This window comes from Gymnodraco acuticeps, unplaced genomic scaffold (assembly GCF_902827175.1).
Source record: "Gymnodraco acuticeps unplaced genomic scaffold, fGymAcu1.1, whole genome shotgun sequence".
Lineage (NCBI taxonomy): Eukaryota > Metazoa > Chordata > Actinopteri > Perciformes > Bathydraconidae > Gymnodraco > Gymnodraco acuticeps.
Window position 1 is genome coordinate 2,660,876 of NW_022990014.1, and position 13,211 is coordinate 2,674,086.

Genomic DNA, 13,211 nt, shown 5'->3' on the forward strand with positions numbered 1-13,211 from the left:
GACAACTGGTTGCCTGTACAAGGGCGATTTTGAGCTCACCGGTATGCGTGAGTGGCTGCCTGAAAGGCATTGCCCAGGGTATTAAAAATCCCTATGTTCCTTATGTCACTGGCTACGGAAGTGAAACATTATAGCGCCCATGCTGGCTAATATTGAATTTTAGGACATATTTTCTCTATCCACGTGAATATCGCGTTAACTTAGCAACGGGTAGCTCACTGCGGTGTTGCCGTTCACTGAAGGAAAGTCAAAACAGTCTGTGAATGGGGCTGTCTACGAGATGAGACGTTCTGAACCTTAGGTCAGCATGTCACACTGAACTTACTTAACTGTCATGCACGTGTTTTTGCATTTGTTTTATACAATCAAAACTATTTAAGATATTTTGATGTGTATATTTTATGTGTTTGTTTTGTATTCAGTGTCCACAGGTCCCTGGTAGAGCACCCACCATATGCCTCCTCCAGACTGTAGTTTTGTTGTTGTGATATCAACTGGCTAAGCCTGGCTGTTGGTTTGACATTGAGATGCACAGTGTGGACTGGGTTTGTATAATGAAGGTCCCAGTGCATACTTAATTTGAGCCCGCTTCAGTGTGATGTTTAGGCTCAGGTGTGGTAGTTCCTTCCTTCGGAGGCTCCTTCATGGAGGGACAGTTAACCGAGACAAGGTTCTGCAGCAGCTGCAGGTATGCGCTGCTGAAGACCAGGTTTTGGATGTGGTGGGTAAAAACAAGGCCAAGCTTACAGTGAACCATGTCAGCACAGCTGTGGGGATGCTGTGGCAGTTTCAGAGAGAGAAGCCACAAATGCTCAGGACTGTTAAGGTCATCAGGTGCCATCCTCAATTCTTAACGCTCCGGGTTTTGGCAGAGAACAAAATTGCTCTGATGGATGATTTGACGTTGGTCGACATGCTTTACAGTTTCCTCAGGTACAAGAATATATACCCTCAATCATTTTAATTTATATGTTTTTGATGTATTGTATAGACATAATAACAAACTGTTTTATTGTTAATCTTTTAGGTTTAATGTGGATGGCCATGACTCTCTTGTTCAGCAGTTAGTTTCAGAAGCATGGCTGAGAATAGACAGGTATGTTTGCATTACATTCTTAGGTAACTATTATGGACATTGCAAATTGTAAAAGTTATAAAAAGGTAAATAAGCATTTTGTTTTATACATTACCAAAATTGATATTGTCAAAATTGTTTGGTGAAGTGTATAATGGTTTTAAAACGAATTAATTGGAATTCACAGACTTCCAATGGAATCCCTATCCAAGTTTGCCATGTGTCTCAGTAATCTGAACCTTCAAAACAGTCCGCTAATGGGCCACATCACCAGTATAGTGGATCAGAGGTTGTCGTCCATTGATGATGCCAGGTTGGTCAAGTAACAAATGTTAAATGGATTATAAGTACCTTTTTTATATATTGTATTAACGCATTGTTATGTTTTTCCAGGATCCTGTCATCACTGATGATCAGCATGTCGTCCCTGGTGTCTCCCCGGCTTCGAGATGCCCTTATTAGCAGGGCAGAAGAACTCCTGGACACCATGGATCCAACAAAATTTAACAACCCGCGGAGAATGGTGCAGTTCATGCGAAACATAAAGCACAGTTACCGGCCCCTGCTGGACAAGTGCAACAAGATTATCTTAATCAACATGTCCAGGCTGGATGCAGAAAACATCAGCATGATCATGGGGCTGTATCAGGGTCTGCAGTTCAACAGCTGTGACTTCAGTCTGGCTGTCAAACCAAGACTAACAGAACTCATTGATTCGAGCACGGATCCTCACTCCTTTACCAAACTGTTTGTCACTCTGGCTCCGATGGCCAGTCAGGAGATCAGAGACGGGTGTGTGTCATTATTAGTGGAGAGATCAGTGAGTTTAATCTAACCATTTACTGCAGTTCTTCAGTCTAATGCTTCTCCAATGTGTCTCTTCAGGTTGGAGAACACTGCCCTCCTGTTGGCGGATGAGCTCACTCCACATCAGGCTCTGGCTGTAGCTGAAGCTCTACAAGATATTCAGAGCAGGAATCTTAGCTTACTGAACAAGTGAGTTTATGTCTTATTCTCTTAATAAGTGGAGCCAATCTATTTGCCGATATCTACTTACTGCAGATACTTTAAATGGTAAAACTGATATTAGTACAGCAATGACAAGTCTTTTAGTTAAATGTTCATTCTTTACCTCAGAAACATGCCCATTTAGCTTTTCTCGTGCTTCTGATCGTGTCTCAATTTTCCTCTGCAGAAGAAGTTGTCATGAAATTGTAGATATCTAAATTTTGAGGTACAAGGTCTCCATTACAGTTATACATAGTTTGCCTAAAGAGCTGTGACACATTTATTTCTAATAGTCTCATATTGTTCACAGGTTTTTTGTCAAGAATCGTTATCATAATGTGGTTTATATCAATATTTAAAATGTAATTATTACACATTTCTTTTCCAGAATTGCATCAGTGATCCAGAGGAACCTCCATGTCTACAAGCCAGTGGAGGTCGCACGGGTCGTCCAAGCGCTTTCCCTGTTGAAATACCAGAACCCTGAACTCTACGCTAAACTAAGACAGATTTTGGTCAAGTAAGTGTTTCTTTCAGCTAAGAAGGAAATGTCACTTTCTTATTTGATTTAATTAAACTCAGCCTGCTTCCACTTTATTTTGCAGATTTATGGAGCGCAGCGTCCTCCCCTACGAGGTGACCATGTTGACCCGTGTTCTTTCCATATTGCCCTGCCAGCGCCTTGAGGAGGGCGTGATCTCCCGGGTAGAGGAAATAGTGACCCAGTGCAATCTCAATGACCTCAACACCATCTCTGTTGCCGTTGCCAAGTGGTTGCGTAATGAACCCTCCTACCGCCACAACACTACCAGCAAGTATGTGCGTCTGCTGCAGACCCTGAACCGCTGCGGGCGGGAGAGGCTGCAGAAGGCCGACCGGCTGGACCTGCTGCTGGAAGAGCTCAAGTACACTACAGGAGAGTGGTTTGATGAAATTCTGCTGGATGAAACGATGGTCACACTGAAGAGGATGATGGACCAAATCCACTGGACCAATGTGCCGGCGTTGTGCCTCTTTCTAACCAAAATAAATCACATCTGCCCTCCCCTGTTGGACCGTATTGCCACAGTGGCCATTAAAGACATTGACAAGGTAGGTTCCTTTATGGACATCCCCCTATGTTAACTCTGGAATAGTTAAATATATTAGGAGTACTTTTATACTTTCCTGTATTTTTTCAGATTCACCACTGGGGAATATATGCCATCATTCTCCCGTTCAGTGTACTGAATTATGATTCAGCAGACGAGTTGTATGATGCCTCTATTCAGTGTGTGACTGCTCATATCAGTAAGTTGATTCATTTAGACTTTTTTATCCTTATTCTAAGCCTGCACTAACACCTTTCTTTCTCTGTCTGTAGGCTCCTTTGAACCACATATGCTAGTTCTCCTGGGGTACACTTTGGCTTTGGCCGACTATTTTCCTGAGGAACTAGTCAGAGAAATCTTCAGTATAGAGTTTTTGGGAAAGCTGGACGCCAAACTCGAAAGTAAGTCCCCTTTTAGCTTAAAAAAATAAATTCAACTTGAGATGCAAGTTTTTCAGGACTAATTGTTGTCCCTACTTCCTGCAGCTCTATCTGATACCCTCACCATGCGGACCAGACTGCGCCTCATGGAGCTGAACCGCGCCGTGTGTCTCGAGTGTCCTGAGTACCAGGTGCCGTGGTTTCATGAGAACTACTGCCAGCAGTTTCAGAAGAAAGGTATACAATGATGGAACCATTTTTTGGTTACGAAGCATGGAATTCAAATGCATCTAAACTGTGAAAATGTTAATTATTTTCAGGGACAGTCACTGCGAGTCCTATGCAGCAGCAAATCTACAATATGCTGGGTGAGGTTCTCGGTGGCATTAACTGTGTCCGAGTAGCAGTTGTCACTCCATACTTTTACACTGTAGGTAAGTAATATTGGAGTATTTCCATCGGATAAACAGTAATTTGATGATGTTTGTCACATGTTTCTATTCTCAAAAAGTCTGCAAATGTAAAAAAAACATACTATAGGTAGCCTCTATGCTTGCAAGTCATTTTATAAGTATTAAAGTGTTGTATTACTCATGAACAAAATATTTAAGACAACTGTTAACTGCATGACTTTTCCATTTAATGACATTCCCCAAACTTGGCTCCAAAAAAGAGATTTATTTTTATGTTATATGACCATGTCTTTGCCTTTTCAGACTTTGAATGCGTTCTAGACAAGCGCTTGCAGCCGCTGCCCTACAGCGGGCCCAGCACTCTGCAGATCTCAGACAGAGGAAAGGTTCACTGGGGAACGAGCTCAGAGGATACCACCAGGGATGTGCTGCCACCTGGAGCTCAGCGGTAGGGATTTATCGGAGATATAAAACCACTCAGAAATTACATATGTTTGACATCCTCCTTTCTCTTATCACTCAGAGTTGCTGTGAACTTCCTTGATTCCAACTCCTTCTGCAAGAACTCTCACCATTTGAGAGGGAATGCTCTGATGACAAAAAGACACCTTGAAATTATGGGATACCTTGTGGTTCAGGTGAGAATACGTAATATAAGATTGCATGTGGAAGTGTGGTACATCTCTTACTCTGAAAATGTGATATGTCAGTCACACTCAATAGTTGTTTGTGTTTTAAACAGGTCCCTCACTTTGAATGGAACTCGATGGAGCTTTCGACTCCGAATGCATGGAAGGAATATCTAAAGAAGAACCTATTTGGACAGCTTTCTTCCTAAAGGCCTTATTTATTGAACATTGAAAGTAATGTTACACTCAACACTTTGACAAAGCTTTGAGTTTGGTTTTGAACGTCTTCAGACTTAACAGAGTTTGGAAATCACTACTGCCTGTTATCATATATAAAATGCTTCTTATTTTCACCTCTAACCTCATTAATGTGAAGCTAGATTGTGTATTTTTGGCTTTTGTATTAAAACAAGTATTTTAAATATAAAGCATCACTATCTTTTTTTTGTGACTTTTCTCATACAACAACGATAAAAGTATTAAAACCTGCACTAGGCCACAGTATTTAAAAATGTGGATGTTGTCCATGTAAAAACAAACCAAAACAACATGTCAGACAGACACTGTGAGCCTGTGGAAGATACTTTAATACTGATCATGTACAGGGTCCATGTTGATGTAATGTTATAGAAGCATTTCCAGATTAACAGAAGAAAAAATCAATTTCTATGCAATCCTTTCCCAGTATACAACAATAACTATTTGATTTATTTTAAGAAGAAGTATATTCTGAACAACTGATGTGTTTTAGTAGATCGGAATCAACTAAATCTGGTCCAAATCTAAAGAAATATGGCAATTAAAACCGCTCACGCACAACAGGCAAACAGGACATGTGATATGTTTAAATATTGAATTAACAACAATAAGCCAGTAAATAAAAGCATGTACATAATATTTTGCAGTGCCTTTTACAGTTTGGGCATTCTGGCTGCATTCAGGCGCATGGACACACAGGAGGCTCCAGCTGCGTAACGCATCTCTCTGATCATACCGCTCCACTCTTTCTTGTCCTCTTCATACCTGGTGAGGCAGAAACAAGATATCACTATACAGTAGGAGGATAGTTATCATTGTAGATTAAAGTGAGCAAGATGACACCACATATTCTAACATTTAATGTAACAAAATCCACACATACTGCCAAATGTCGATGATTTCACTGGGTGCACACTCTTTGTTGTCATTCTCCACCATGGCGAAGCCTCCTACAGTGAACAGCTGCTCCCCGCAGCTCACCAGGTTCACTGAGCTCCTCTCCTGGGGCAGCTCTGTGAACGGGGACCACCTGCAACAAGGTGGACTCAGCTGTGTTAATATGATAGCGCCATGTGGTCGTTTTTTTGTATTGTTCTTAAAAAATCTCAGCATAATTTTCTGAGAGGAAATAATATTAGTTTATAGAATAAACTATGACTTTTCCCCTTTTTATTATTTTAATCTGGATGCTTTCTCCTCTTTATAATACTTTAAATTACACAGTCTGTAGATCAGAAAAAAAATCACTTTAACTGCCTAATTGTGATAAAATCTTACAAAAACATAAAAAACTAACATTTTATGAATATTTGATAATAATTTATATGTTAATAGGAAATATGTACTAATGTATATGTAACTTGCATTTCTTCAAAAAAAATGTATGGGCTCCTATGACTCATTTGAACATGTTTAAGTCACATCTTTCAAAAACTTCAAGGTTGTATAACTAACTATTTAACTAAATAGATGTGATACCAGAAACATGACATGCACATCAATTGGATGGGCATGTTAAAATTGTAACAATAAAAAGCACATACTTGTTGGTTCCAAAGTCATAAGCTTCACAAGAAGCTATGAGGCCTGCATCATTGACTCCTCCAGCGACAACGATCATCCCTTTGTGGATCACTGCCCCAAACATGGCTCTGGGTGTCGTCATGGTAGCCACCTCCTTCCACTCTGACTTCTTGTGGTTGTATGCAAACATTTTATTTGTCGCTTTGCTTTAAGTAAGACAAACATTCTGAATGTTAAAATCATAATTTGCCTCATTTCGGTTCATTTTTGCAATTGCATTACAGTGCAATCTCACTTGTCGTCTGTTTTTCCTCCGATACAATACACCAGCCCGTTCTCAGAGACCACACAGTGGCCGTGGATATTCAAAGGCAACTTTTTAGTTTCACTCCACTTCATTTTTCTAAAAAAGAGCAGATCAAAAGTAAATGCACATCAGAACTTTCAAAAAGACAAATGTACTGAGTGAGCTAATCCAAAATAGTTGGGACTTACTCAGTGTCATAGCACATAACAGTGTCATGAGACGCGTCGGACTGTAAATCTTTTCCTGCGACAGCAAAGAGGACATTTTCACACTCGCCCAGAGCAAACAGACACCTGGGGGAGGGCATGGGCGGGAGGGCCATCCATTCAGCGGCGAGACTGTCAAACTGAAAGGCACATTATGAGATATTCTGAAAAACCAAATGAGGCATAACTTTTGATGTGTACATCTGCCATGTCAATAACAGATGTATACCTTGTAGAAGTAGCACTGCAATGGCTTTTCTTTGTCCTCTTCATCTACAAACAGTCCTCCCAACACATACAGATTGTTCTTCTTTGACACCAGACTGACGTGGTTTCGGGGGATCTGCTCTGACATTGCAGCGAGTGAACATTCATTGTCCTGGGGGTCATAGGCCACGGCAGCGGTGTCATTGATCATCAGAACCATGTCTTTGGCATACATGCCAGTTCTGCGGTTATCGTTCAGGTAACCAAGCAACTTTCCCTCCTCTTCTTCCCCATCGTCTTCACTTTTCTTCTTCTCTGGCAGCTTCCCTGCAAAGGCTTCCTTTATAACTTTGATCTTTTTAACAATCTCAGGATCAGCCTTAAGTATTTCATCCTTCTCCACCTTCTCCTTGAAGTACTTCTCTGGGAGTAAACGGAAACGAACGCAATCAAAGGCCTCCTCCAAGGATTTCACACGATTCTCTTTGTCTTTCCTGATCCAACTCATGAGGGTCTCAAACACTACTTCCTCTTTTTCTACATTCAATGCATCTGCTCCAATAATGGCAAAGAGTTCAGGTGGAGAGAGCTCTAAGAAATCTGCTTCTTTGGCTAAGGTCTCAAACCGATCTGCAATGTGATTTCTGGATGCCAGTGCCAGTCTGGAGCTGTTCAGCATCAGTGCCAGCCTGTAGATGCCAAGGCAGTTTTTCTCTGACAGCTGCTTCTGGAGATAATTCACACAAACCGTGAACACCGAGGGGATCTGGAAGCGGTTCGCAGCAGCCAAAATACCTTGCACATTGTCGTCATTGATGTCAATGTCCGCTGAGTACATGTAATTTACAATCGCCTCCATGACATCGGGATCAAGGTTCTCCAGAACAACTTCCATTTTATCAGTTTCCTTGTCATCTTCTGAGAAGTAAAGCTCCCGGAAATAAGGACTACAAGCTGACAGAATGAGCTGATGGCAGGGGATGCTTCTGTCCCCAACCTTTAGGATACAATCGATCAATTTATTCTCATTCAGAAGCTCTTTGAGTCCATCCTGCAGCAGAGTGCTCTGAAACAGACGGAGATCTTCCCTCATGCTTTGAGGATCCATTCTTTCAGGACAGGAAGTGGACAGAAGTGTTCACAGCAGTCTATCCTAGCTGGTGAAGAGAGAGAACTATGGGCAGCCAGGTCTGAGGCCACTTCAATATAACCGTGCCCTCTCTAAATATAGCCAACCACCCAATACATGAAGAATTCAGATTGGCCCAATGGGAGGGCTCACCCAGCTGTCACAGGGTAAAAACAACTGTGGAGCCTTGTCACCCTAGTCATTTGTCACAACATTGCTGTATGGTCACGCAGAAATATCGTATGATCTTTTTACCACTTCTTGGTTATCAAATATGGGAAAATATAGTTTTAAAAAAACCACACACAAGTCCTGTGCGCAGATAATACATTTGAGAAAACTGTTTTTATTCTGAATTCTATAGTCCTACACACACTTAGAGGACTTTACCGCACATTAAAACTTGACAATTGTATATACAGGTCAATTAAAGTTAAACACCAACAATTACTATACTCTTGAAATAACCTAAATGTTTTCAAATGTATTCTGTAATGTCTGCTTGATTATTAGTTAACTTTTTCGTTGGGTGTTTTTCTGTTTTAAATGTATTTTTCTCTTCAACTTTTCATTGTGTATTGGTTCTGGTTTAATTGTAATCTTGACATTGTTGAAAACGAGAGCCTGCCTCGAATAATTCCTCAAGGTTTAAATGAAGGTTCAGAGAGAGACAACGGCAGGACTATTTGTTCAAGCACTTAATGTGTGTATATGTATTTAATACAATCATATGTATTTTGGAGACGACTACATGTGAAGTGAGTCACACTTCACTGATAGTAATGACTCCTTTGCTTCAGTGTGATTCAGTATTTGTGGGGGAGTTATCTAAGAAGAAGACAGGGTCAGTGAACAGCTGCTGCCACAGGAGGTGACAGTTTGTCCTCTTTACAGATTTGTAAAATACTTGAGCACCTTGTGCAGTTATGTATTTAGCCTGTGATCATTGTGTTCTTCCGACATACAAATGTATTTTGTGTGCAATACAGTACAAACATCCAATTATGTTATAAGAATGTTAAAAAAATACTCTCCAATATCTATTTAAATACATTTATTAACTTTAAACAACACAAACTAAATTATATTTAATAATCTAGTTATATAAATATCCCACATTTGAATTTGGTATTCTCTTCTTATCAAAAAGTATCTATGCATAAACTGTACAACTTTAAACCTCACCTACAAATAAATGTTTCTTATTATTTCAGCCCATGACTTCCCACAGTCCTTGAAGTGTGAAACCATCCTTCAACTTTTCAATGGCGAGGCCCAAATCCTCAGAGAAAACTGGCTCACGGTCTTGTTGCTTTAAAAAAAATGAAAAGAGTTAGGACATAACATACTTTGGATTTACATTATTTAAAAAATATAGCTTAAGATATAAATAGGTATGAGACTTTACCTTATTTCCATCAGCAAAGTAAGCCTGTGGGCAAGAATCACACACAATTCCCACATTTATTAAAAAAGAAATGGGACATGTTGTCTGTGATAATAGGTTATTGTTGTCTGATGAGCATGGCTCTGTACAAACATGAGCACTAGGCAACATGAAATCATGTTTGTTCTTTATACTGAAGGGCATTAGCTGGCAGCTATTCTGAGAGTTTGAAAACTAAACCATCGACTCCCAGAGGAAAGATGAGTGTAACTCACGGTAAAAGCATCAGTCTGATCATCAGGCTCAATCTCCACGTCATCAGGAGGCTGCTCCACAGTGAGCTCCTCCAACGGCTGGGGCTGAAACCATTGTTAGGACAAACAGCGCTATGACAACAAGATCAGCTGAACCGGTGAAAAGCCAGCTACAATGAAGTATTCAAAACAATTAGGGGAATACAGACGCAAAAGATTAGCTGTGAACATTCAGTACAACAACAGTATTTAAAAATAGACTTACAGGTTCCACAGTTTAGCTTAGACTGAAATGTTTGAATGTTATACTGTAGAGGTCCTCAGGGTCATTGATACTAATATTGAGCGCAGATTTGTACCTTTTCTTCCATTTCAAAGTCCACTCCGAATATGGGGTTGGCAGAGTACACCTTATGCAATGAGTTGATTTCCTTCAGTGCGTCTTGAAGCTTATCCACTGGATCAATCTTGAACCCGAGCACATAGCCACCACTCTAAAAAACAATAGAGTATTTGTGTATTTTGGTTTCTCACAAACTCATATCAAAAGGTATATGTAAAAAAGTAATGCGAATGTGACTCAAACTGAAGAATATTTACCTGACGTGAACTCTCTATCACCAAAGCCAAGCCAAACTTTGAGTCTCTTATTCTGATAGACCACTTGAGGGGGAGAAAATATGAAATATACAATATCAAACTGAAAGAATAACAATGCATGACTTTATAACAAAAACACTACAAGTGCAACTACCTGCTTTAAATAATACCTAAAGGTGGCTCATACTGTAATTGTTCAGTATACTGTAATTAAGTTGGACAAAAAAAGGGTGAAATCACATTTATACTTCTTTGTATTAGAATCGATAAGGCATTTTCAATACAGTATCAAACTGTATTTTACCGGTCAGCTAGATATGAAGAGTTATTGTAATGTTTCACACTTACAATCTGAAGGTAAGGAATGCTGACATTGAAGCTCTCGTTCATATTGGCATGCCACACGATCCGAACGTTGGTGATAAAGAAGGTTCCAAGGTTACCCTAAAAAAAAGAAAATGGACTCAGTTACTCATATTGCAAACTACTGACCTCCAGTCATCACATCACACTTAAAGTATTACCTTCAGTTATTAGATATTGACTCCTTACAATGTATTTCAACAAAAAAACACTTCATAGAACTGTACTGCTCATTAAAATTGTGTGTTAATATTGACAATAGACAATACACACACCAAATACATTTGGGTTATGCAATTTCACATTTGATTTCATCCTGTTAGTATAGTGCTTGTTAAGTGTTAGATTTTCTCTGAAAACACACGTTAAGTCTATGTAAGCAAGCTATAAAATGCAAAATTGAAGAAAATCCAAGAAATATTTAAGGCACTCGCACCTGATCACTGGATAAATTCCAAACTCCATTAATTTTATCATACACTTGTTCCCGGGGCAAGAGCCTGAGCTGCTTATTTTGAATGAGAGCGGCTCGCAACTTCAGGTCCCTGAACATTTTGGATGTCTCATAGGCCCTGTAACAAAAAGACCAACAAAAGTATTCAGTAAGAAGTACATTTAATGAGAATTAAACACTACGTCTGAGTTGTTTTACCGGTGGACAGCAATAACAGAAGTAAAGAGGCGTGGGCTTCCTGGAACAACATTGGTGAAAATGAACTCAAATCTCGTATTGTTGGACTTTGTCAAGATGTAGAGTGCTTCAGTCTGGCCTCTCAATTTCTGAAAGAAATAGCATTCAATTAATAAAGTAACATGTTTATCCATCATTATCTCATTTGTTCTTCTTTTAATGACAGTGTGAGGATAGAATTAATTATAATTAAAAGGTATAACCAACCAAAGTTAAACTTACTGAGTTAGCTGTTCTTGTTGTGATGTTAATGATGGAGTTGTAACCCACAGCTGAAAAAGATGCAGGTTGTTATTGTCTATATGATATGCATAGTAACATTAGCATAGCATCTTTATCTCACCAAATAGTAAAAGCACATTTTCTGTTTTGACTTTTCTATAATCGGTGGCAATAATCATCCACAAGATCTTTAGTTTAAGTTAGGTTTAAGCAAAAAAGAAAAGAAAGAGTAAAGTCATTAAACCCTACAATCAAAACTGTTAATATAATTAACAAATGTTGTGCATTGCCTTGTTTTTTTATGCTGCTGTAACAATTTGTTTTCTTCCAATTTGGGATTAACCAAGTATTTCTTATTTTATTAATACCATGACTGTCCATCAGATGGCAGACATGTTCAGCTGATAGTAAAGAGAGAGTTAAATAATAAATACACCTAGGATAGACATGAGGTACTCACACAAATTGACTCTTGGCAGGGCCAGAGAATGCCAAATGATTCTCAGATTAGTTACCAACAGTCGTCCTGCAAAAATACAAATGGACATCATACATTAAGTGACCAGCAGACATGAGTTGGACCCGTTTTAAACTCCAGGATAGCTAACTACCTCGATCTCCGTTGTTTCCTTTTGTGTCTTCTATGGAGTCCAGACAGTCTATAAGTACTTCTCCTGGACGAGTTTTCATCTGCCTGTGAACAACATGGATGGAAAGATTGTTCAGTGATTTGGCGTTGTGGTTTTCTTTTTTTAGCTAAACGCAGGCTATCACAGTTTGGTAATATAAGTATTTTGACGACGTTAAACTACGGCATACTGTTACATTTGTAATATATGTTATATACCCTACGTTTTCCCCACAACATAATATCAAGTGACTTGTGATTGTTGTAACTAATTGTATCTGACATTACCTGAGGTTAGCCAATTACTGAGCTAACAGGTTAGCTAAATGTGCAATGGTGAAATACCCTTAATCCCCCAAGTATTTCCGTGAAATGACTTACTGTGCTGTTATGTCGAATCTAACGTCTCTGTCTTCCCAGAGAGCATCTAAAACAGACGCCATATCTGCAGGTAATAGCACCTCAGTTTACTTTAAGTACGTTTTCTAGCTAATATACTACCGTTGTTTTGCTAGCTAGATGTTAGCCTTGCTAATCTGGACAAGCCTCTCTAGCGTAATCACCGTGGCAACAGACGGCAAGGAAAGAGGACCAAACTGTAGACCTGTTCCCAATCTCACTGGTAATTACTTTATGTAAAACCATGTCGTTTATTTTGTTACTTTTCCCAGTGAGAACTATAATCTGAATTAGTATTTTGTATATTTTCAGTCACTTACACAATGTCTGTTTACTCATTACCTCACAATGCAATGTTAACTCTTAAACACTAATTCTTCAGTGATGCTCATTCTCACTCAGTCTACTATATTTTTCAATAATGATATTAGGAGATGCCA

General features: G+C 39.3%; 3 protein-coding genes across 4 annotated transcripts; 1 reads left to right on the forward strand and 2 right to left on the reverse strand.

Annotated features, from left to right (window-relative positions):
* Positions 1 to 95: 95 nt before the first annotated feature.
* fastkd1 (FAST kinase domains 1) lies at positions 96 to 5,025 on the forward strand. 2 transcript variants are annotated; one of them, XM_034213388.1, is made up of 15 exons: positions 96 to 301; positions 423 to 933; positions 1,028 to 1,096; positions 1,263 to 1,388; positions 1,469 to 1,867; positions 1,961 to 2,071; positions 2,472 to 2,603; positions 2,689 to 3,175; positions 3,265 to 3,373; positions 3,447 to 3,575; positions 3,660 to 3,791; positions 3,875 to 3,988; positions 4,271 to 4,415; positions 4,491 to 4,605; positions 4,710 to 4,805. In XM_034213388.1, the coding sequence occupies exons 2-15, from the start codon at positions 599 to 601 to the stop codon at positions 4,803 to 4,805; spliced, it is 2,499 nt and encodes an 832-aa protein (XP_034069279.1). In that variant the 5' UTR covers positions 96 to 301; positions 423 to 598. The 2 variants fall into 2 exon arrangements, with proteins under 2 accessions (XP_034069279.1, XP_034069278.1); XM_034213387.1 differs by lacking the exon at positions 96 to 301 and having other exon boundaries at positions 599 to 933; positions 4,710 to 5,025.
* A 140-nt stretch (positions 5,026 to 5,165) lies between these two features.
* Positions 5,166 to 8,439, reverse strand: klhl41a (kelch-like family member 41a). Its single transcript, XM_034213468.1, has 6 exons — positions 7,121 to 8,439; positions 6,874 to 7,031; positions 6,674 to 6,781; positions 6,399 to 6,584; positions 5,738 to 5,884; positions 5,166 to 5,619 (listed from the first exon to the last, which is right to left on the reverse strand). The coding sequence occupies exons 1-6, from the start codon at positions 8,204 to 8,206 to the stop codon at positions 5,508 to 5,510; spliced, it is 1,797 nt and encodes a 598-aa protein (XP_034069359.1). The 5' UTR covers positions 8,207 to 8,439; the 3' UTR covers positions 5,166 to 5,507.
* An 827-nt stretch (positions 8,440 to 9,266) lies between these two features.
* bbs5 (Bardet-Biedl syndrome 5) lies at positions 9,267 to 12,959 on the reverse strand. The gene is made up of 12 exons (XM_034213469.1): positions 12,754 to 12,959; positions 12,356 to 12,438; positions 12,205 to 12,270; positions 11,745 to 11,794; positions 11,484 to 11,611; positions 11,268 to 11,403; positions 10,817 to 10,912; positions 10,469 to 10,531; positions 10,228 to 10,362; positions 9,890 to 9,973; positions 9,636 to 9,659; positions 9,267 to 9,539 (listed from the first exon to the last, which is right to left on the reverse strand). Exons 1-12 carry the CDS (start codon positions 12,813 to 12,815, stop codon positions 9,438 to 9,440), a joined length of 1,029 nt encoding a protein of 342 aa, XP_034069360.1. The 5' UTR covers positions 12,816 to 12,959; the 3' UTR covers positions 9,267 to 9,437.
* Positions 12,960 to 13,211: the final 252 nt, after the last annotated feature.